Source organism: Mizuhopecten yessoensis, unplaced genomic scaffold, assembly GCF_002113885.1.
Source record: "Mizuhopecten yessoensis strain PY_sf001 unplaced genomic scaffold, ASM211388v2 scaffold5733, whole genome shotgun sequence".
NCBI classification, from domain to species: domain Eukaryota; kingdom Metazoa; phylum Mollusca; class Bivalvia; order Pectinida; family Pectinidae; genus Mizuhopecten; species Mizuhopecten yessoensis.
In genome coordinates, this window is record NW_018406196.1 from 53521 (window position 1) to 79767 (window position 26247).

The 26247-nt window shown below is 37.4% G+C and overlaps 1 protein-coding gene across 3 annotated transcripts; it reads right to left on the minus strand.

Annotated features, from left to right (window-relative positions):
- Positions 1-5563: 5563 nt before the first annotated feature.
- On the minus strand, positions 5564-25750 carry LOC110451020 (serine/threonine/tyrosine-interacting protein-like). 3 transcript variants are annotated; one of them, XM_021498850.1, is made up of 10 exons: positions 25582-25750; positions 22324-22356; positions 19553-19606; positions 19189-19286; positions 12400-12460; positions 11806-11882; positions 11639-11689; positions 10885-10930; positions 7240-7303; positions 5564-6045 (listed from the first exon to the last, which is right to left on the minus strand). In XM_021498850.1, exons 1-10 carry the CDS (start codon positions 25624-25626, stop codon positions 5978-5980), a joined length of 597 nt encoding a protein of 198 aa, XP_021354525.1. In that variant the 5' UTR covers positions 25627-25750; the 3' UTR covers positions 5564-5977. The 3 variants fall into 3 exon arrangements, with proteins under 3 accessions (XP_021354525.1, XP_021354524.1, XP_021354527.1); XM_021498849.1 differs by having other exon boundaries at positions 10885-10957; XM_021498852.1 differs by lacking the exon at positions 22324-22356 and having other exon boundaries at positions 10885-10957.
- Positions 25751-26247: the final 497 nt, after the last annotated feature.

The following is a 26247-nucleotide window of genomic DNA, read 5'->3' on the forward strand; positions in this document are numbered from 1 at the left end:
CATATATACCACACATAATTGTACACACATACACTCGTACCCATACACACACATCTTCGCATGCCTGATAGCATATAGATATTGCAAACATTCTTTATATTAAGACATTAATATATGGATACATCCATCCTTTCTATTACAGTAAATAATTATATATTTACCATCTACACATACACATAAACCAATAATCATACTTATCAACATCAAACATACACAAGACAGATATAATACATACATGTACGCCTGTTATTTACTTAAATACCAAAAATCTTCCTTCCTGCTTTGATTAATTCTTTAAGTTTACCCCGGATATATGCAATTGATATTAAAAGCTTTTTTCTTAGATATTAAGGGGAGACCACTTTTGGTTAAACTTGTTCATTGTGTTATTTAAAGAAGACATCTTTTTTTCAATCTGTTGTTGTTGAATAATGCGTCTTTTTCCACCTTTGAAAGACGGTTCAATATTTTTGAATCGACATGTATAGATATAATATTTAATAATTAGTATGAGATAGTTTATGATAGGTGGACCCTTTTCACAAAAAAAAAAAGGGGTGGGGGGGGGGGGCACACCTACCGTTTATACCAAATTGGTTCCCCTTCCCCTAAGGATGCTCCAGACCAAATTTAGTCAAAATCTACTAGGCCGTTCAGGACTAGTAGCGTTTTAAAGGAAAAGTTGACGGACGGACGACGAACGCTGCGGTATGGCACATGCTCACCATGGTGAGCTAACAATCATGGGAAACTGTTTTCAATATATCGAGTCTCCTTGGCCTAAGAATGGTCAAGACTAAATGGAAATTTGTATTTTTTGTACTCTATCCCAGCATGCTAAAGGTCAAATATCATCACTCATGGTCTCCTGGTAATGTAGAATAAGTTGTAGACCGTATTTTGTTTAACATATTTGACCCCTTTGACCTTGGAATTAAAGTAGGTCAAGGTAATTTATTTTGGGAAACTCTATAGCTGTCCATGCCAGGTACCTACTGGAAAGTTTTCATCTTTCTGGGCCTCCTGGTTATTCAGAAGTTGTTTAAACTTTTTAATATATTTGATGCCTGTGACCTTGAAAGTAGGTCAAGCCCATTTATTAGCTCACCGGGTCCGAAGGACCAAGGTGAGCTTATGCCATACCGTGGCGTCCGTCGTTTGTCCGTCCGTCGTCCGTCCATCAATAATTTCTTTAAACGACTTCTTCTTAACCACAATTGGAATTTAACTAAATTTGACTGGAAGCATCCCTAGGTGGTGGGGATTCGAAATTGTACAAATGGTGGGGCTGAGGGGTGGGGCAAAAAGGGGGGAATTTGGCTATATTGCTTTAAGCGACACCTCCTCTGGAACTAATTAGAGATGGATATCAACCATATTTGACTGGAAGCATCCCTAGGTGGTGGGGATTCAAAATTGTACAAATGGTGGGGCTGCCCCCCCAGGGGTCTGAGGGGCGGGGCCAAAAGGGGGAATTTTGGCTATATTGCTACAAACGACTTCTTCTGTAGAACTATGCACTGGATATCAATCATGTTTAATCAGAAGCATTCATGGGAGGAAGGGATTCAAAATTGTACAAATGGTGTGGCTGACACCTGTGGCGGCCGAGGGGCGGGGCCAAAAAGGGTTATTCAGCTTTATTACTTTAAGCGACTTCTTCTCTGGAACTAAGAGATAGATATCAACCATATTTGACTGGAAGCATCCCTAGGTGGTGGGGATTCAAAATTGTACAAATGGTGGGGCCGAGGACTGGGCCAAAAGGGGGCAATTTGGCTATACTGCTATAAACGACTTCTTCTGTTGAACTATACCATGGATATTGATCATATTTGGTCGGAAGCATTCATGGGGGGCAGGGATTCAAAATCGTTCAAATGGTGGGGCTGCCCCCCCCCCCCCTCGGGCTAAGGGGTGGGGCCAAAAAAAAATATTACTTGGAAATGGTTGAGATCCCCACCATATAACCATGTATACAATTGCTGAGTATAAAGAGAGAATGCATATTTGCTTCCAGGATGGCCCTAGCGTATGGCCCCACCCTTGGAGACTTAACCCCTGGGTCATAACTTTGAAACNACCAGGATGGCCCTAGCGTCTGGCCCCACCTTTGGAGACTTAACCCCTGGGTCATAACTTTGAAACGGTTAAGATCCCCACCCCAAAACTATATATACAATTGTTGGGCATAAAGAGACGAATGCAGTCATGATATTAGAATTGATCCTGGGGTCTGGCCACAACCCTAGGGACCTAATTTCGGAGTCACAGCTTGGAAACAGATGGGATTCCCACCCCATAACCATACATAAAATTGCTGGGCATAACAAATCAAATACAGATATGCTACAAGGATTGGCCATGGGGTCTGGCATATTCCCTTGGATCTCATTTGGAGAATATTTTGCCATAATTGCTTAGACATCCAGGTGAGGGATACAGGCCCTCTGGGCCTCTTGTTTGAGGAAAGCGTATAGCACTGCATCCCAAATACTAATTACTTGGCAAGTATCATCATGTGTCTTATTTATGTCTAGATAGGGCGCTATATCAAATGTTGTATATTATTATTATTATTGTTTATGTCATTCAGAGGTTTTCATATATTTGACCCTTGTGACCTTCAATGTATGTCAAGGTCATTCAGTTAAAAAAAACTTCATAGCAGTACTTTCCAGGTAACTACTAGCCAAATATAATCACCCTGTGCCTCCTGGTTATTCAGAAGAAGATGTTTAAAGATATTCATAAATTTCACCTATGTGGCCTTGAAAGATGGTCAATGTCATTTATTTGAGGAAAGTTTATAGCATTTTGTCCCAGGTATCTTCAGGGCTAATATCATTGCTCTAGGCCTCTTGGTAATCCAAAGCAGTTGTTCAAATGTTTTACATATTTGACACCTGTGACCTTGAAGTTAGGTGAAGGTAATTTATCCCAGGTACCTACTGGCCAAATATCCTGACCCTAGGTTCTACAGTTCTTAAGAAGTCGTTTAAAGGAAAAGTTGATGGATGACGGACAACACACCAATACCATAAGCTCAATCGACACTTTGTGTCTTTGAGCTAAAAATAGCACTAACAAACTTGAATATACATACTATTGAAACAAGATAAGTAACACTAAAACAAATGCTTCATAAATAAATATTAACTTTAATACTATACAGATCATGTTACAACAAATAATATTTCATCCATCAACGTTGCATCTAGTACACATAGTACAAGGAATTCTATTCAGTATCAACAGTATTTTATTTTACATGGTTCTCTCCTTGTTATATTTATAAAAATATTACAAGAATAATAACATGTCAAAATAGTTCTTTTGAAATATGAACACAAGAATCAGTTTTTTTTCCATGAAATATTCAAAGAACTCCTCAGTAACTTTTACTTCATTGTGAAGATCTAGGAGTTACTTCTAGGTCTACCAACATACTTCATAAACAAACTTATAAATGGTAAACATAAATCTAAAACTTTTATTCAGTAAGACAATTGGAAATGACTTTGATCATATTTTATACAGTGTTTTATCTACAGTTAACTGTTATGTTCATTCACTGTTTCTATAATTACAGGTGATCTGGGTTCCAACACAACCACCAGTGTGGACCGATGTTTGTGATATCATACAAAACTTGCTGGTTTGTGGTTATTACAAGTAACATTTTGATTTGGAAAACTTGGACAGAAGATTGAAGGCACTTTTATAGAAACACTCCTATTGCGATGTATACATGTCTGGCATACGTAAGCTGTGCCTGGAAGACATACTTAGTCATTTCTGAATAGCAATGGTGTAGTACCTTAGACATACACAGTGTTGACCATTGGCACCCGCTGGGTTCAGTTAAAATATCATATTTCATGCTAAATAATCATGAAAGTAAAAATAAATAACAAATAACACTGCAGTACTATCTCATACAGAAGTATAAAAACTAGCTTTCATAAGATCAACAAAACTAACCATACAAACACAACACCTAACCATTCACAACTTACAACACAAAACCAATCTGTGGTCAACTTACAACACAAAACCAATCTGTGGTCAACTTACAACACAAAACCAATCTGTGGTCAACATACAACACAAAACCAATCTGTGGTCAACATACAAACAAAACACACACTCCCATGCACACCATTTAAACAAAACACAACACTCCCATGCACACCATTTAAACAAAACACACACTCCCATGCACATCATTTAAACAAAACACACACTCCCATGCACACCATTTAAACAAAACACACACTCCCATACACACCATTTAAACAAATCACGCACTCCCATGCACACCATTTAAACAAAACATGCACTCCCATGCACACCATTTAAACAAAACACGCACTCCCATACACACCATTTAAACAAAACACACACTCCCATACACACCATTTAAACAATACATGCACTCCCATGTACATACAAACACAACAGTCATCCATATACATACACGCAAAAGAAACAACCATCAATGTACACCATTCAAATATATTGCACACCCATGTACATCATACAAATACAACACCCACCCATGTACATCATACAAATACAACACCCACCCATGTACATCATACAAATACAACACCCACCCATGTACATCATACAAATACAACACCCACCCATGTACATCATACAAATACAACACCCACCCATGTACATCATACAAATACAACACCCACCCATGTACATCATACAAATACAACACCCACCCATGTACATCATACAAATACAACACCCACCCATGTACATCATACAAATACAACACCCACCCATGTACATCATACAAATACAACACCCACCCATGTACATCATACAAATACAACACCCACCCATGTACATCATACAAATACAACACCCACCCATGTACATCATACAAATACAACACCCACCCATGTACATCATACAAACACAACACCTGCCCATGTACATCATACACATACAACTATTCAACTATATACTCCCAACGACAATAACACATTAACTATTATACATTTAATCGACCCAGAACTTGACTTTATGTTTGAAATAGTTTTCAAAATGACCAGCCCTAGCGGCCATATTGGATTTCTGATAGACCCGAAAAATAACAACACTTTGTCAGGACCATGAGTCAATCATTCCTACCAAGTTTCAGTTAAATGGGCCCAGTAGAAATTTACTTTTATTTAAAATAGTTTTTTGAAATGGCAGCCGTGGCGGCTATATTGGATTTCTGATCGAGCCAAAAAATAACAACACTTTGTCAAGAACATAAGTTGATCACTCCTACCAAGTTTCAGTTAAATTGGCCCAGTAGAACTAAGTTTATAATAGTTTTTTTAAATGGCGGCCATATTGGATAATTGATCGACCCGAAAAATAACAACATTTTGTAAAGATAATTGATAATTCCTACCAAGTTTCAGTTAAAGGGGCCCAGTAGAAGTTGACTTTAAGTTTGAAATAGTTTTTCAAAATGGCAGCCATGCCATATTGGATTTCTGATCGACCCGAAAAATAACAACACTTGGTCAGGGAGTTGTCAGTAACATTCCCATTAAGTATCAATGAAATCCCTATGACAGTATTTCAGCTGAAGTTTAAAATGAAAAATGTTAACGGACGACGGGCGAAGACGGATAGCAAAGACTCCCACAGTGTAATATGATGAACAGGCACAAAGTAAGAACAGAAAAAGGAAAGAAAGTCATTTTGTCGTGATGTATGGAATATGGTTTTTCTTCTTGGTTTATTTCTCAGCAAGGATCTACGCCTTCCATGACCACGCTGGATGAGTTATTATTTTGTAGGCCCTCAACCTACCGTCGTTCACTACAGTCTGACAGGCTACATTCGCCCAAACAGACTCTCTCCCCTACAGTCTGTTAGGCCACATTCGCCCAAACAGACTCTCTCCGCTTGAGCAGGTAGCTTCCATTCTCCTCCTTCTTCTGTTGTGTTTCAACCATCATTTCATTTCTTTGACTTCATCATCTGAGGAATCGTCATCATCGGGATGTTTTCTTTTGAGGTAGGCTATAGGCAATGTAAAAACTAGGACATTACACATAACGAAATTATAACATATATATTTAAGTATTTTCTTTTGCAAAACTAAGTTTTTAGCTCACCTGGCCCGAAGGGCCATGTGAGCTTATGCCGTACTGCGGCGTCCGTCGTCCGTCCGTCAACTTTTTCTTTTGAATGACTTCTGAAGAAGAACTGTAGGACCTAGGGTCATGATATTTGGTCAGTAGGTGCCTGGGATGGAGTGCTATAAGATTTCCTCATTAAAATGACCTTGACCTACTTTCAAGGTCACAGCGGTCAAATATGTTAAAAATTTCAAACAACAATATCCTAAGAACCATTTGAACTAGAGTCCTGATACTTGGGTATGTTATGAAGACCAGCAGTGCGAATTTTTTTTTTGAATTACAGTTATGTGGTCAAAGGTCTACTTTAAATGCTAGTCAGGGGTCAAATATCAACTTTGGTTAAAAGCTTTAACAGTCTTCTTCTCATAAGGCCCAGGGTCATGATATTTGGCCAGTAAGTACCTGGGATGTGGTGCTATAAAGTTTCCTCATTAAAATTACCTACTTTCAAGGTCACAGGGGTCAAATATGTTAAAAACTACAAACAACAATATCCTGAGAACAATTTGGACTAGTCATGATACTTAGGTTTGTTATGTAGACCAGCTGTGTGAATTGTTTTCTTCATTACAGTAATGAGGTCAATGTCAACTTTCAGTGCAAATCGGGATTCAAATGTCAACTTTGGTTAAAAGCTTTAAAATTAAGTTTCAAACAACAATATCTTCAGAACCGTTTAAGAGATGTTAAAATGTCTTGTGTTCTAGTTACCAAATGGTCTTAAGTTACCTATATGTCAGTTGCATGTAACAAAAGAAACAGGTCAGCGATACAGGCCCTCTGGGCCTATTGTTCTTTTCAAAATAAATGAAATCTTTGCAATTTCATCACCTCATGAAAACGAAATGGAAAATAAATACATGGTTTATCAAAAAAACATCTTGTTTATCAAATATATACTTAGGAATGCTGAAGACAAACAAAACAAAGATTTGAACATAATTGTATTGGGAATGAGGATTTCCGTGAATCTCTCTTCTCACTTCATTTCAATGAATGCAACCTCTTCGGTACTTTTGTATAAAAACATTTTTTTTTTTATCAATTTGAAAGACTACCCGGTATGACTCACAATTATCTCTTGATTTGTCACCGAATTGGAAGTTCAATTTCGCTCTATAGATAGGTTCATATTCCTGAAAAAAAATTGAATAAAAGTAGATTAGAATAACTCATACGAAATATTACTAACGTCTAAAATATGTGCATGACTGGTATTCACAAATTCTGCTTTAAACCTAAAAAAATAATTTCTATAACAGTATTTTAAAAGACCTAAAACAATTAATATAATGGTATTTGAGGTTTTTAACAAATTTGATTACTGTGAAATTGAATGAATGCCAAGGTTATTTATATGAACAACTCTGACAGCCTTCCATCCAGGACACAACAGGTCAAATATCATGATCATATGGATTTAAACAAGGTTACCGCGAGCGGTATATAATACGCCCGTCACACATTGAATAAGCAGTTGTCTGTATGATAGAAATATATTAAGTATTTGTGAGTAATTGATATTAAAAGAGAAATCATTCAACATAACTGGTAGATCAATGAGTGCAATACAACATCATGGAACGCATGCATCGCATTAATGAAACCAAGGGTAATAACTCCAGTAATTATGGTCAGATAATGGCGTTTATCGAACTTGTCCGTGGTTTCATGGTAATTAACCTTGTTGTGGAGTTTGAAGTTAATCCGTTAATAATTACTCGAGATATCGAGTGGACATCGTTTGCCCGCCCGACCGCCCGCCCGCTCACGTGATAACATAATACGTCCCCGTCTTCGACGGGCGGATAAAAAAGTAATCCCAAAGGGATCTTGGTACCCACCATTGTACCATATTCATTGGTTTATGTCAGTGCACCGTTTCACATATTTACAAGTACAGTTCTTTAAATGTAAGAGAAATACATCCAATCATTGCAACATCAGAAAGATCTCATTAGTACTTCCTGTACTTTTTCTGATCACTCTTTAAAGCAAACATGCATAACTGCTAATAATTACTCGAGATATCGAGCGGACACTGTTTCTGCCAGTCCATAAAGGGGCATAACTCCAGAAATTATGGCCGGATAATGGTGGTTATCGAACTTGTCCGAGGTTTCATGGGAATTAACCTTGTTGTGAAGTTTGTAGTTAATCCGTTAATAATTACTCGAGATATCGAGAGGACATCGTTTGCCCGCCCGACCGCCCGCCCGCTCACGTGATAACATAATACGTCCCCGTCTTCGACGGGAGTATAAAAAAGTAATCCCAAAGGGATCTTGGTACCCACCATTGTACCATATTCATTGGTTTATGTCAGTGCACCGTTTCACATATTTACAAGTACAGTTCTTTAAATGTAAGAAAAATAGATCCAATCATTGCAACATCAGAAAGATCTCATTAGTACTTCCTGTACTTTTTCTGATCACTCTTTAAAGCAAACATGCATAACTGCTAATAATTACTCGAGATATCGAGTGGACATCGTTTGCCCGCCCGACCGCCCGCCCGCTCACGTGATAACATAATACGTCCCCGTCTTCGCCGGGCGTATAAAAAAGTAATCCCAAAGGGATCTTGTTACCAACCATTGTACCATATTCATTGGTTTATGTCAGTGCACCGTTTCACATATTTACAAGTACAGTTCTTTAAATGTAAGAGAAATAGATCCAATCATTGCAACATCAGAAAGATCTCATTAGTACTTCCTGTACTTTTTCTGATCACTCTTTAAAGCAAACATGCATAACTGCTAATAATTACTCGAGATATCGAGCGCCACTGTTTCGGCAAGTCCATAAAGGGGCATAACTCCAGAAATTATGGTCGGATAATGGCGGTTATCAAACTTGTCCGAGGTTTCATGGTAATTAACCTTGTTGTGAAGTTTGTAGTTAATCCGTTAATAATTACTCGAGATATCGAGAGGACATCGTTTGCCCGCCCGACCGCCCGCCCGCTCACGTGATAACATAATACGTCCCCGTCTTCGACGGGAGTATAAAAAAGTAATCCCAAAGGGATCTTGTTACCAACCATTGTACCATATTCATTGGTTTATGTCAGTGCACCGTTTCACATATTTACAAGTACAGTTCTTTAAATGTAAACAAGGTTACCGCGAGCGGTATATAATACGCCCGTTACACATTGAATAAGCAGTTGTTTGTATGATTGAAATATATGAAGTATTTGTGAGTAATTGATATTAAAAGAGAAATCATTCAACATAACTGGTAGATCAATGAGTGCAATACAACATCATGGAACGCATGCATCGCATTAATGAAACCAAGGGTAATAACTCCAGTAATTATGGTCAGATAATGGCGTTTATCGAACTTGTCCGTGGTTTCATGGTAATTAACCTTGTTGTGGAGTTTGACGTTAATCCGTTAATAATTACTCGAGATATCGAGAGGACATCGTTTGCCCGCCCGACCGCCCGCCCGCTCACGTGATAACATAATACGTCCCCGTCTTCGACGGGCGTATAAAAAAGTAATCCCAAAGGGATCTTGGTACCCACCATTGTACCATATTCATTGGTTTATGTCAGTGCACCGTTTCACATATTTACAAGTACAGTTCTTTAAATGTAAGAGAAATAGATCCAATCATTGCAACATCAGAAAGATCTCATTAGTACTTCCTGTACTTTTTATGATCACTCTTTAAAGTAAACATGCATAACTACAGACCAAGGGGAACCTTCACATCAAAGAGAAAGATCCCTCCTGTACTATTTAAGAAATAGTGATAACAAGAATTGTTTAAGGACGGACGACGGACGGACAACGGTCGAATGGTGATTTGAATAGCCCAGCATCAGATGATGGTGGGCTAAAAAGCCAACAACATATTTTACCCCTATTACCACCAATGAATCTCAAGGTCATTTACTTGGAACAACTTTGATAGCTAGCCTTCTACCTTAAGCTACCTTCTAATGAAATACAATGATCCTAGGATCCTGGAACTTAAAAGAAATAATTTAAGATTTTAACATTTCCTATCCCTGTGAACTTATATAAAGGTCAGGAACATTTATTTGAGCCTCCATTCCAGCTACTTATTGGTCAAATATTATTAACCTCAGTCTTCTGAAACTTGAGAAGACATAATGAAAATACATGTATTAACATATTTGACTTCTTTAACCTTGAATGAAGTCCAAGGTAATTTTTAAAATAATTTTGATAACCCTCCATCCTTGCTTTATACTGGTTACCCTAGGTAAACACCCTGACCTTGGGCCATGGTAAATAGATGATGTCAAAAGTGTCAAATATTGTAGTTTACTTGAGCCTTAATTTCACTCAGGAAAACTGAACTCTTTTAAAGACTAGTTTCATAAATCTCATATCAAATGGAAACTCATGTATATGATCCTAATGTATGTACATGACACAAAACATAATTCAGTAAATCGCAATTAAACTGATTAACACTATTCAAAACTGTAATTGAAACAAGCTAGTTTTGTAGTAAATTTGTCCGCTCTTCCTCAGATCTCCTTCCCTAATTTGTTTACACTGTTTGACTGGTTCAAATTTTTTTTTTTCAATTCCTAAAATTCTAATGTTTATTGAATTATAGGAATAGAAACCTGACCATACTGTCTCTGTAGCCGACAAACCTTCATTATTATGTAATATGTCACTACAAATACACAGAATCAAGGCAGAAACATTTAACAACTTACCATTAGCTGTTGGGCAAAGCCTTCGTTTGGGTTTATACAGAATCGCCTTTGTTGTACATAAATAAACGCATTACTGTAATATATAAACAGGAAAAGTGGTACCGGTAAACACAATATTACAGACACCAATATCAATAGTTTTATTTTTATTAACTATTTGATTAGATATCTTTCACAGATAACATCTAGTGTAATTATCTTTTATACAAATTACATCCTTTGAATTGATCTTCACTGAAACAGAACAAACCGTTACAGTCATACATTAGAACATTTAAATATTTCCATGCTGTTTTCAGCTTTCTTTTTCTGTTTATGGCGGAACATGGCCCCCTTTTAAAGAACACTATTTGAAGGAACAACTGATCTACATTAATTGACATAATAATCAAAGGCTGCACCAACTACAGTTACTGGAACAGCTGGTGGAGACCTTGGAGTACTTGGTACAATCAATTACAAAACAATAAATGGGGTCGCCTGGGAAGCATTTCCATTTATGACTAACTTAATAAGATAAAGCGTCAAGGGGCTTTATGACATATGACTGAAGTCCACATTTCAGTTATAGGAGATGAAGAACTCCATTAATGTTACAAGATACAGGAATTTTTATTTAATGTCGCATATTTAAAACAATATTGTTATATCATTGTCATAAAACGCCCTAAATGACCTTGACCTAAGAATCCTTTCTAACAATGAATACCTTGGACTCGATGACCTTTTTTCTAAGAAGACCAAACATACTTACCGGAATGATAATCCGTATGTTTCCATTATAAAAGCTATCACTAATGCAGCACTGTAATAAAAAGAAAAGAAGTGATATAAAAACTGTCTAAAAACTGTAGGCTACTTCATAGCAGTAGCTATTCTATTTCTACAAAGACCAAGAAGATAACAATTGGGACACCGTACCTTCTGGAGATACCACCATTTCCATGTACAAGTGCCTTTCCACCTCTTTGGAAGCAGTCATTTAAGAAATCTCTAACCTAAAACAAATTATCATAAAACGTTAATCTCTGCACTAATACATAAACAAATTCTCAGTTTCAGTGTTAAGTCTGTTACACAAAATTGGTCACTCATACTAACAATGCTACTTTCATCCAATAGCTTATTGTAGAAGTCTGGTCAGTATACAACTAGATTGGTTAAAGGCCCTGACTGAGTGACTTCTCACATTGATCCATTAACCACACAATAAACATTAGAGTACCAGTAACACTAATTGTTTAAGACCGAGTAATGAGTAATAGGAAAGTCAATTAAATACATACACTGTGTACTCATCGCCATGTGATTTACCATATTAAGTCATGTATATCCAGTTTCCAAATAAATGAATCGAAATCAGGGATGGCCCTGTATGAAAATGGTGTCCTTTGCACCATCTTTGACCTTTTTTTACAATAAGAATAACAAGATAACTGTGGGAAGAATTTAATATTCCCTGTCACACAGTTGGCTTTATATAGGTCTACCTGTGAGTCATAGTCTGCTACCCACCTGTGCAAAGAATCTGATGATATTCTCTGTAATACAGTCGGCTATGTCTAACACAAGATACCTGTAGGAACATGTAAAGTTAAAAGTTCACTCAGATCAAAGAAACTTTATGGAGCGAGAGGCATTACTTGGTGATTATTTCTCTAGTCAACCTTACAACAAACTATACAAGAGGCATTACTTGGTGACTGTTTCTCTAGTCACCCTTACAACAAACTATCCAAGAGGCATTAGTTAGTGATTGTTTCTCTAGTCAACCTTACAACAAACTAGCCAAGAGGCATTACTTGGTGACTGTTTCTCTAGTTAACCTAACAACAAACTATCCAAGAGGCATTACTTGATGACTGTTTCTCTAGTCAACCTTACAACAATTTATCCAAGAGGCGTTACGTGGTGATTATTTCTCTAGTCAACCTTACAACAAACTATCCAAGAGCAGTGATTGTTTCTCTAGTCAACCTTACAACAAACTATCTAAGAGGCATTACTTGGTGACTGTTTCTCTCGTCAACCTTACAACAAACTATCCCAGAGGCATTACTTGGTGACTTTTTCTCTAGTCAACCTTACAACAAACTATCTAAGAGGCATTACTTGGTGACTGTTTCTCTCGTCAACCTTACAACAAACTATCCCAGAGGCATTACTTGGTGACTTTTTCTCTAGTCAACCTTACAACAAACTATACAAGAGGCATTACTTGGTGACTGTTTCTCTAGTTAACCTTACAACAAACTATCCAAGAGGCATCACTTGGTGACTGTTTCTCTAGTCAACCTTAAAACAAACTATCCAAGAGGCATTACTTAGTGACTGTTTCTCTAGTCAGCCTTACAACAAACTATCCAAGAGGCATTAATTGGAACCTGTTTCTCTAGTCAACCTTACAACAAACTAACCAAGAGGCATTACTTGGTGACTGTTTCTCTCGTCAACCTTACAACAAACTATCCCAGAGGCATTACTTGGTGACTTTTTCTCTAGTCAACCTTACAACAAACTATACAAGAGGCATTACTTGGTGACTGTTTCTCTCGTCAACCTTACAACAAACTATCCCAGAGGCATTACTTGGTGACTTTTTCTCTAGTCAACCTTACAACAAACTATACAAGAGGCATTACTTGGTGACTGTTTCTCTCGTCAACCTTACAACAAACTATCCCAGAGGCATTACTTGGTGACTTTTTCTCTAGTCAACCTTACAACAAACTATACAAGAGGCATTACTTGGTGACTGTTTCTCTCGTCAACCTTACAACAAACTATCCCAGAGGCATTACTTGGTGACTTTTTCTCTAGTCAACCTTACAACAAACTATACAAGAGGCATTACTTGGTGACTGTTTCTCTCGTCAACCTTACAACAAACTATCCCAGAGGCATTACTTGGTGACTTTTTCTCTAGTCAACCTTACAACAAACTATACAAGAGGCATTACTTGGTGACTGTTTCTCTAGTCACCCTTACAACAAACTATCCAAGAGGCATTAATTGGAACCTGTTTCTCTAGTCAACCTTACAACAAACTAACCAAGAGGCATTACTTGGTGACTGTTTCTCTAGTCAACCTTACAACAAACTAACCAAGAGGCATTACTTGGTGACTGTTTCTCTCGTCAACCTTACAACAAACTATCCCAGAGGCATTACTTGGTGACTTTTTCTCTAGTCAACCTTACAACAAACTATACAAGAGGCATTACTTGGTGACTGTTTCTCTCGTCAACCTTACAACAAACTATCCCAGAGGCATTACTTGGTGACTTTTTCTCTAGTCAACCTTACAACAAACTATACAAGAGGCATTACTTGGTGACTGTTTCTCTCGTCAACCTTACAACAAACTATCCCAGAGGCATTACTTGGTGACTTTTTCTCTAGTCAACCTTACAACAAACTATACAAGAGGCATTACTTGGTGACTGTTTCTCTAGTCACCCTTACAACAAACTATCCATTTTACATTACTTGGTGACTGTTTCTCTAGTCAACCGTACAACAAACTATCCAAGAGGCATTACTTGATGACTGTTTCTCTAGTCAACCTTACAACAATTTATCCAAGAGGCATTCCTTGGTGATTATTTCTCTAGTCAACCTTACAACACACTATCCAAGAGGCATTACTTGGTGACTGTTTCTCTAGTTAACCTTACAACAAACTATCCAAGAGGCATCACTTGGTGACTGTTTCTCTAGTCAACCTTACAACAATTTATCCAAGAGGCGTTACGTGGTGATTATTTCTCTAGTCAACCTTACAACACACTATCCAAGAGGCATTACTTGGTGACTGTTTCTCTCGTCAACCTTACAACAAACTATCCCAGAGGCATTACTTGGTGACTTTTTCTCTAGTCAACCTTACAACAAACTATACAAGAGGCATTACTTGGTGACTGTTTCTCTCGTCAACCTTACAACAAACTATCCCAGAGGCATTACTTGGTGACTTTTTCTCTAGTCAACCTTACAACAAACTATCTAAGAGGCATTACTTGGTGACTGTTTCTCTCGTCAACCTTACAACAAACTATCCCAGAGGCATTACTTGGTGACTTTTTCTCTAGTCAACCTTACAACAAACTATCCAAGAGCAGTGATTGTTTCTCTAGTCAACCTTACAACAAACTAACCAAGAGGCATTACTTGGTGACTGTTTCTCTAGTTAACCTTACAACAAACTATCCAAGAGGCATTCCTTGGTGACTGTTTCTCTAGTCAACCTTAAAACAAACTATCCAAGAGGCATTACTTGGTTACTGTTTCTCTAGTCAACCTTACAACAAACTAACCAAGAGGCATTACTTAGTGACTGTTTCTCTAGTCAACATTACAACAAACTATCCAAGAGGCATTACTTTGTGACTGTTTCTCTAGTCAACCTTACAACAATTTATCCAAGAGGCGTTACGTGGTGATTATTTCTCTAGTCAACCTTACAACAAACTATACAAGAGGCATTACTTGGTGACTGTTTCTCTCGTCAACCTTACAACAAACTATCCCAGAGGCATTACTTGGTGACTTTTTCTCTAGTCAACCTTACAACAAACTATCCATTTCACATTACTTGGTGACTGTTTCTCTAGTCAACCTTAAAACAAACTATCCAAGAGGCATTACTTGGTGACTGTTTCTCTAGTCAACCTTACAACAATTTATCCAAGAGGCATTACTTGGTGATTATTTCTCTAGTCAACCTTAAAACAAACAATCCAAGAGGCATTACTTGGTGACTGTTCCTCTAGTCAACCTTACAACAAACTAGCCAAGAGGCATTACTTGGTGATTATTTATCTAGTCAACCTTACAACAAACTATCAAAGAGACATTACTTGGTGACTGTTTGTCTAGTCAACCTTACAACAATCTACCCAAGAGGCATTACTTGGTGACTGTTTCTCTGGTCAACCTTACAACAAACTATCCAATAGGCATTACTTGGTGACTGTTTCTCTGGTCGACCTTACAACAAACTATCCAAGAGGCATTGCTTGGTGACTGTGTCTCGAGTCAACCTTACAACAAACTATCCAGGAGGCATTACTTGGTGATTATTTCTCTAGTCAACCTCTATCCAAGAGGCATTACTTGGTGATTGTTTCTCTAGTCAACCTTACAACAATCTATCCAAGAGGCATTACTTGGTGATTATTTCTCTAGCCAACCTTACAACAAACTATACAAGAGGCATTACTTGGTGACTGTTACTCTAGTCAACCTTACAACAAACTACCCAAGAGGCATTACTTGGTGACTGTCTCTCTAGTCAACCTTACAACAAACTCTCCAAGAGGCATTACTTGGTGACTGTTTCTCTAGCCAACCTTACAACAAACTATACAAGAGGCATTACTTGGTGACTGTTCCTCTAGTCAACCTTACAACGAACTATCCAAGAGGCATTACTTGGTTACTGTTTCTCTAGTCAACCTTACAAAAAACTATCATAGAGGCATTACTTGGTACCTGTTTCTCTAGTCAACCTTACAACAAGCTATCCAAGAGGCATTACTTGGTGATTTTTTCTCTAGTCAACCTTACAACAAACCATCCAAGAGGCATTACTTAGTGACTGTTTCCCTAGTCAACCTTACAACAAACTATCAAAGAGACATTACTTGGTGACTGTTTGTCTAGTCAACCTTACAACAATCTACCCAAGAGGCATTACTTGGTGACTGTCTCTCTAGTCAACCTTACAACAAACTAGCCAAGAGGCATTTCTTGGTGACTGTTTCTCTAGCCAACCTTACAACAAACTATACAAGAGGCATTACTTGGTGACTGTTTCTCTAGCCAACCTTACAACAAACTATACAAGAGGCATTACTTGGTGACTGTTTCTCCAGTCAACCTTACAACAAACTATCCACGAGGCATTACTTAGTGACTGTTTCTCTAGTCACCCTTACAACAAACTATCCAAGAGGCAGTACTTGGTGATTATTTCTCTAGTCACCCTTACAACAAACTATCCAAGAGGCAGTACTTGGTGACTGTTTCTCTAGTCAACATTACAACAAACTATCCAAGAGGCATCACTTGGTGATTATTTCTCTAGTCAACCTTACAACAAACAAACCAAAAGGCATTACTTGGTGACTGTTTCTCCAGTCAACCTTACAACAAACTATCCAATAGGCATTACTTGGTGACTGTTTCTCCAGTCAACCTTACAACAAACTATCCATTTTACATTACTTGGTGACTGTTTCTCTAGACAACCTTACAACAAACTATCCAAGATGCATTACTTGGTGACTGTTTCTCTAGCCAACCTTACAACAAACTATCCAAGAGTCATTACGTAGTGACTGTTTCTCTAGTCAACCTAACAACAAACTATCCAAGAGGCATTATTTAGTGACTGTTTCTCTAGTCAACCTCACAACAAACTATCCAAGAGGCATTAATTAGTGACTGTTTCTCTAGTCAACCTTATATCAAACTGTCCAATAGGCATTACTGAGTGATTGTTACTCTAGTCAACCTTACAACAAACTACCCAAGAGGCATTACTTGGTGACTGTTTCTCCAGTCAACCTTACAACAAACTATCCAAGAAGCATTACTTAGTGATTGTTTCTCTAGTCAACCTTACAACAAACAAACCAAAAGGCATTACTTGGTGACTGTTTCTCCAGTCAACCTTACAACAAACTATCCAATAGGCATTACTTGGTGGCTGTTTCTCTAGTCAACCTTACAACAGACTATCCAAGAGGCATTACTTGGTGGCTGTTTCTCTAGTCAACCTTACAACAACCTATCCAAGAGGCATTTCTTGGTGACTGTTTCTCTAGCCAACCTTACAACAAACTATCCAAGAAGCATTACTTAGTGACTGTTTCTCTAGTCACCCTTACAACAAACTATCCATTTTACATTACTTGGTGACTGTTTCTCTAGCCAACCTTACAACAAACTATACAAGAGGCATTACTTGGTGACTGTTTCTCCAGTCAACCTTACAACAAACTATCCAGGAGGCATTACTTGGTGACTGTTTCTCTAGTAAAACTTACAACAAACTATCCAAGAGGCACTACTTGGTGACTGTTTCTCTAGTCACCCTTACAACAAACTATCCATTTTACATTACTTGGTGACTGTTTCTCTAGTAAAACTTACAACAAACTATCCAAGAGGCATCACTTGGTGATTATTTCTCTAGTCAACCTCTATCCAAGAGGCATTACTTGGTGATTATTTATCTAGTCAACCTTACAACAAACTATACAAGAGGCATTACTTGGTGACTGTTCCTCTAGTCAACCTTACAACGAACTATCCAAGAGGCATTACTTGGTGGCTGTTTCTCTAGTCAACCTTACAACAAGCTATCCAAGAGGCATTACTTGGTGATTATTTCTCTAGCCAACCTTACAACAAACTATACAAGAGGCATTACTTGGTGACTGTTCCTCTAGTCAACCTTACAACGAACTATCCAAGAGGCATTACTTGGTGGCTGTTTCTCTAGTCAACCTTACAACAGACTATCCAAGAGGCATTACTTGGTGATTTTTTCTCTAGTCAACCTTACAACAAACAAACCAAAAGGCATTACTTGGTGACTGTTTCTCCAGTCAACCTTACAACAAACTATCCATTTTACATTACTTGGTGACTGTTTCTCTAGTAAAACTTACAACAAACTATCCAAGAGGCATTTCTTGGTGACTGTTTCTCTAGCCAACCTTACAACAAACTATACAAGAGGCATTACTTGGTGACTGTTACTCTAGTCAACCTTACAACAAACTAGCCAAGAGGCATTACTTGGTGACTGTTCCTCTAGTCAACCTTACAACAAACTACCCAAGAGGCATTACTTGGTGACTGTTCCTCTAGTCAACCTTACAACAAACTACCCAAGAGGCATTACTTGGTGACTGTTTCTCTGGTCGACCTTACAACAAACTATCCAAGAGGCATCACTTGGTGATTATTTCTCTAGTCAACCTTAAAACAAACTATCCAAGAGGCATTACTTAGTGACTGTTTCTCTAGTCAACCTTACAACAAACTATCCATTTCACATTAGTGGGTATTATGTCACCCCAGACCAGTAACAGGTTTAATACAGTGTAGAAAAGAAATGCAAATTATTCCATAAAATGAATCTAGACAGTAGTCATTATTGTATAATAGCATGGTAAACACTTTCATCTTATTTGATCACTTTAATCCTGTCAATAATTTCTACAAGGTGTAATCATATGCTAAGCCAACCCTTGTACACATACCATCAGAAGAATGTACTTAAGACTTACCGAAAATACTCGGGGAAGTTTGGTCTTACAAAGTTGGCTTCAATGCTTTGTCTGATACACACTATATGTGTGATGCCATGCTGCTGTAGGGAAGGGAGCTGGAAGTCAAGGAAACACTAACAGGTACTTGTTTTTACAACTCTACAAAATGGAATTTGTTTTTCAATCATAACTAACAATAAATTGGCAAGGAAGGTCATTACTTAGATCTTTTGCTTCATCAGAATAATTTGTTCAAATATTTTAACAAATGATGATCTCTGTGAGCTTGATCACAATCATCCCTTTACTACAGTATGCCAAATATCAGTTCCCTTGGTCTTATTCAATAACCTCCTAATGGTATGCAAAATCTTAACCTTACCTGTGATTTCATAGCTGCTGCATATGGTCCCAGATACAGATTTGGTACAATCTCCTGTAAGTTTGAATTTTGAACAAAACGTTTCATTTCACTTATATATAGCTAACAGTACTAGTAAGGAACTATACAAATAAAACAAGAAGCCAAGAGGGCCTGTATCTTTTATATTGACCGTTAAGAAAGCATGAAAAACAGTTTAAAACAAGAGGCTCATAGGGCCTGTATCGCTCACCTGAATATGTTTAAAATAATTGATATGAAGTAAAGATAGATAGGGGTGTGGGGGTGGTGTGTGTGTGTGTCATACCCACCAATTATACAAAATTGAGTCCCCTTGGCCCAAGGAGGCTCCAGACTAAATAAGGATAAAATCCCTTAATCCTGATGGTCGAAAAAGGATTTTAAAGGTTTTACCTCTATTTCTCCTATTGGGCCCCGCCCTTCTGCCCCCTGGAAGACCACACCCACTACTTATACAAAACTGAGTCTCTTGGCCCAAGGATGCTCCAGACTAAATTAGGATAAAATCCCTTAATCCCTATGGTAGAAGGATTATAAAGGTTTTACCTCTATTTCTCCTATTGGGCCCTGCCTCTCCAGGAGGGTCAGACACATCGTTTATACAAAATTAGTTCCCCTTCACCCAAGGATGCTTCATACCAAATTTGGACAAAATCCTATCATTCCTACAGAAGAAGAAGGATTTTAAAGAATTTGCTATGTTTCCCTTAATGGACCCAGTCTCTTCTGCCCCCAGTAGGCTAGGGCCACACTCGCTGTTTATACGAAATTGAGTTACTTTCGCCCAAGGATGCTCCAGACTAAATTAAGATAAAATCCCTTAATACCTATGGTAGAAGAAGGATTATAAAGGGTTTACCTCTATTTCCCCTATTGGGCCCTGTCCCTCAGGCCCCTGCCCCTCAGGCCCCTGGGCCACACTCATTGTTTATACAAAATTGGTTCACCTTCACCCAAGTATGCTCCACACCAAATATGGACCAAATCCTTTCATTTCTATAGAAGAAGGATTTTAAAGGATAATTTGCTATGTTTCCCCTATTGGGCCTTGCCCTTCAGCCCCCAGGGAGGCCAGACTAACCATTTATACAAAATTTGTTCCCCTTCCCCCAAGGATGCTTCTGACCAAATTTGGTCAAAATCTGCTCAGTCGTTCATGACTAGTAGCGATTTTTAGGAAAAGTTGACGGACGGATGGACGACGGACGCTGCGGTATGGCATAAGCTCACCATGGTCCTGAGGACCAGGTGAGCTAAAAACTCACCTGATGAAAACATAAGCAGGATAGGGCTGTCACAATATATATCTGCTTGAAAACTGGTATATCGAAATACACAGTCATATTGTACCATATCAGAAATATCTATATCACCGTATTTCAATATTTTCCACAAGCTATGTTTTTGCCTATAAGTATTTTAACTTGACAAATTACTAGCCATTCTAACAGATACACCAATAACCAGGCTATTACTAGTGGTGGAATTAGGTTTCAAGCTCATAATGAATGGTTGGTTTAATGAAATTATTAGATCTGTGTGATCTATATGAAATATGATTCAGTTTGATAACATTCTGTTAACAATTTCTTTTTTAATTGAGATGTTTCCTATGACATTATAATTGGATACGTATCACAACATCTTCTATCTGAATTGCAATCCCGATACACTCTGGGCGTATCGTAATACCCCTAAGGCATGGCATTTTGTTTTTGTCCTGCCACATATTCATACTGGACATATGTTCTCCATACATATACGTCTGGTTGGTAAAGTTTTAATGTTTAGGTCAGATATGGAACAAGTACTGCAGCTAGGGTGACGGTCACTCAACTTCACATGGTAATACTCGGATATGAGTACTGCAGCTAGGGTGACGGTCACTCAACTTCACATGGTAATACTACGATATGAGCACTGCATGTTGCATGACATTTGTAACAGCTAGCTAGCAACATTTGACTTTGGCATATGTGACCTTACTTTAGTGCTTAAATGTGGGATTGGGGCATGTCCATGTCTTACAGACAATTTCTAGATTTCCAGTGAATATTCAACACATCCTGAATTACATACTGATATCTCCGACAAATATTCAACACATCCTGAATTACATACTGATATCTCCGACAAATATTCAACACATCCTGAATTACATACTGATATCTCCGACAAATATTCAACACATCCTGAATTACATACTGATATCTCCGACAAATATTCAACACATCCTGAATTACATACTGATATCTCCGACAAATATTCAACACATCCTGAATTACATACTGATATCTCCGACAAATATTCAACACATCCTGAATTACATACTGATATCTCCGACAAATATTCAACACATCCTGAATTACATACTGATATCTCCGACAAATATTCAACACATCCTGAATTACATACTGATATCTCCGACAAATATTCAACACATTCTGTCATTTGTAATGGGAGTTATTGCCCTTTTGGAAATTTACCAAACTAGAGAGTCGGTGCATTTGTTTTTCAAATTAACAACAAACTAAGTTGATATGCTCATTTACTTATAAGACAGTGTTCTAGATACTCTAATTTTCCATAATTATTACATGATTTATCACCCAATATTCAGAGTCCCAAAATAATGAATACTTCAAGTCATTTTTTAAATAAACTTGATTCATTTATATTCTATTCTAAGATTCTATACATGTTTCGCTGCCTATATATACATATTACCCGGCCCCAATTCATGAACTGACCTGCATCTGTCTCCTCATGACATACCTCCAATCCTGAAATACAACAACTGGTCTTATTGCATGTTGTTTTCTAAAAGATGTATAAATAATTCTGTTGATCATGCAAATAGCCAATATATATAAGATTTTGTGGTAAAAATAGATGACATTTTATCATTTAACAGGTACATGGTGACTGTATGGTCAGTGTGACATTTATCATTTAACAGGTACATGGTGATTGCATGGTCAGTGTGACATTTTATCATTTAACAGGTACATGGTGATTGTATGGTCAGTATGACATTTATTATTTAACAGGTACATGGTGATTGCATGATCAGTGTGACATTTATCATTTAACAGGTACATGGTGGTTGCATGGTCAGTGTGACATTTTATCATTTAACAGGTACATGGTGATTGCATGGTCAGTGTGACATTTTATCATTTAACAGGTACATGGTGATTGCATGGTCAGTGTGACATTTATTATTTAACAGGTACATGGTGATTGCATGGTCAGTGTGACATTTATTATTTAACAGGTACATGGTGATTGTATGGTCAGTGTGACATTTATTATTTCACAGGTACATGGTGATTGCATGGTCAGTGTGACATTTATCATTTAACAGGTACATGGTAATTGCAATGTCAGTGTGACATTTATTATTTAACAGGTACATGGTGATTGCATGGTCAGTGTGACATTTATTATTTAACCGGTACATGGTGATTGCATGGTCAATGTGACATTTATTATTTAACAGGTGCATGGTGATTGTATGGTCAGTGTAACATTTATTATTTAACAGGTACATGGTGGTTGCATGTTCAGTGTGACATTTATCATTTAACAGGTACATGGTGATTGCCTGGTCAGTGTGACATTTATTATTTAACAGGTACATGGTGATTGCATGGTCAGTGTGACATTTATTATTAAAGATCTAAGGTTAGGGGTAGAAATCCTGGTCTAGCCATCTTTTTATTTTTTGCATTCAGAACACTGTTGCTTTTTGTGTATCTTTCTTCATTTCATCTGCATTACTTTTTCATGAAACTTTCGCAAGACATGGTTTTCTTTTCAGAAATTATTTATCAAACCATAGTCAAGCTAGGAAAACTAAATTTGTTGACAGATACAGGTTTAGGCAGTGGTACGGGAGCCTATTTTGAAAGGGTTTTTTTTCAGGCTGTTGTACTGAAATCACACTTGAATAAGCTACTGAAGAGTAGATTCCTAATTGGAGTGTGTAAAACCATTATACCAGTGGCATATAGATGACGATAGATAGAGTAGGCATTAAACTGCCGACACAGAAGTGATACAATGAACCGGGGCACAAAGTCCATTGTGACATTGTGATGGTTGGTACTGTATTACTAATGTCATCAACTGTTAATGAGATACAAAAGTGTCTCTAGGGATCATTTTACTCCTAGTCTCTCAAATATCAGCTCCCTTTTTCCTACTTTGGGAAAGGGTAGGGGAAACAGTCTGTATTATAGTCAGTAAAAATGAGCAAAACAAATCACTTGTCATGGATGATAATACTTTGAACATTGTACACATGCTTTTTAATTATATAATCTAATTGGGAAAATGAAGACTGAAATTTGGAAAATACATGGACATTTTTCAATTGGGAATGGCCCCCGGGTCCCTATAAACACCTTGTAAAAAACCCTTGATAAATCCAACAACAACCCTAAAAGCTTTGTGCCTGATAGTTGCATATTGAAGAGGGTACTGTTACTACCAGTATATGATCTAGTGGAATGTTTTGCTTCCAAACTACATAATTTATAGAAAAGATAGATATATTCATGGTGGCAAATTTGTAAACTTTTTTTACAGCTGTTGAAAATGATGCATCTTAAACACAGTCCATTAACTTCAAGTTGGTTGATTTTGAACTGACCTCACTGGAATGAACCAGGATCAGAAATCACAGCTTAATATTTATGGCAGCTGATTACACACCACCAATCTCTATGGACTGTAACATCCTTGTTCCTATACATCTGTCTTACTTATAGACCAGGAACTATAGATGAGATCCTTAAAGCAGTTAAAAGCACTGGGTCATTAAGACTATATAATAGATTGAAGACTGTCTTAAATCCTGAAAGCCAACCCCACACCCCATATCAAAAAAAGAAGAAAATCCAGTTTAAAAAGAATATGAAATGGAACTCTGTCATCAAAGAAGGCCTAATAGAAACAGGATCACTTATAAGAATTACGCTTACTCTAGGGGAAGTCAGTAGAGAATTTGACATATGCCTTATGACATGATATTAGTCACAACTAAGGAAGGAACACCAAGGCAAATTAAGCCCGACATGATACAGATCGGAAGGTACAGACTGGGAGTGTGTACCAGTTACACCAGTTGACGCGTCAATAGTAGTCGTAGACTAAAGGTATGACGTCGACAATGGTGAGTAAACAATTGTATTCACTCATGCAATACCAGGAACACACAAGAAATACTGCTGGCCAAAAAAACTCAAATACACTCAATATATTCTTACTGTTCCCAAATAATGTTTATTCTATATATCTGCATGTTGGGTTATCTCATCCATTACAGATTTAGGGAAATGAAAGAGCCATGATATATTTAAATGAGGTACAATTTTGTACAAAAAAATCTTGATTTTGAAATCTTGTAACTTTTTGTATAATTCAATCATATATATATAAATACACAAAAAAAATTCAATTAACAATCAATATATCACTGGCTTTGTTCTTGATTGACAACAGTGTGTAGTCTTAGGAAGCATCCAGTGCATATATGACAGGTGAACATGAATTTATTAATGTTCTATATTTATAGATACCTCACACAACACTACAGTAGCTGCGATAACGTAGCTTTCTGACGACGAGAGATTTTTGTTTATAAATATATATTGTGTCGTCATGCAGAGCTACGAAGATCATACAACCCTATTTATGGATGCGGACCCATTTGCAGTCAATTAGTTCTAAAATTGCCCCGGTGTGATTCACACTGGGCTTGCTCAGTACTTGCAATTTGGCATTTGATGTTGAAAGTTTCAAAGAACTTTGTGGGTTCATTCCACTTTATTCCCAACTTCAGTAATAAAATCGTTACTCAAAACGGTAAATGTTACCCAACTGTAGGATCATTACCCATAACACCCGATTATACACGTGCAGTACAGTAGTGATGTAACGTTACTAAAATTGAACGTCAACGTTATTACCGTTATACATGCTTTCCAATTCCTTTAACTTACCACTGCTTCGTATTTTGGAATCTGTGGGAACATGAAATTATCCATGGAGTAATACTTTCTGTCACATCAAACGTTATTGTAACGTGGCTTCATGCCGTTTAGTCGGTTATGCCAGACTGAAAATAACTTACTTTCGCTACTTTCGTTTACTCGTATTGTGTGTTCTACGTCACCATTTCAGGGGGAAACTGACGGTGGTAGGTAATTTTTGTACCCGGTTCCCGGACCCGGACTGAAACCCCGTACTAGGAATATAAAGAAATTTTAATATCTCATTAACGCAATCGTTAATATTTTTTATAGAAATATAGAATAATTTCAAACATTATTTTCTAAATGGGACAATTACAAAAATGTTTATTTTTAATCTAATAATTTAGAAATCGGCGATAATGTGTATTTCAAGGGGTAAACTTGTACGCCGCAGTCAACCGTGAAAATCACGGTTTTTCACATATAATTAGAAATTTAGGGAAAATTAACATGTAGTTTTCAGATATATAGAAGAAAATACCTTACTGTTTATAATTATGTAAGTTTCGTTGAAATAAACAACATATTTCACATGAAATTCTGACTTTTACCTACCACCGAAACTGACTAAAACTCTAAACCGGCGTATTTATTTTCATTATGCGGAAATAATTATCGGTAAAACCCATGTGC

What these genes read in the sequence shown, in the direction of transcription:
- LOC110451020 (XM_021498849.1), bottom strand. Translation starts at nt 25,626, where the DNA reads ATGGATAATTTCATGTTCCCACAGATTCCAAAATACGAAGCAGTG. An exon ending in TCATCAGATTCTTTGCACAG is followed by an intron (nt 11,883 to 12,399) that starts GTGGGTAGCAGA and finishes AATTTGTTTTAG; the next exon opens with GTTAGAGATTTCTTAAATGA. An exon ending in AATGGTGGTATCTCCAGAAG is followed by an intron (nt 11,690 to 11,805) that starts GTACGGTGTCCC and finishes TTTTTATTACAG; the next exon opens with TGCTGCATTAGTGATAGCTT.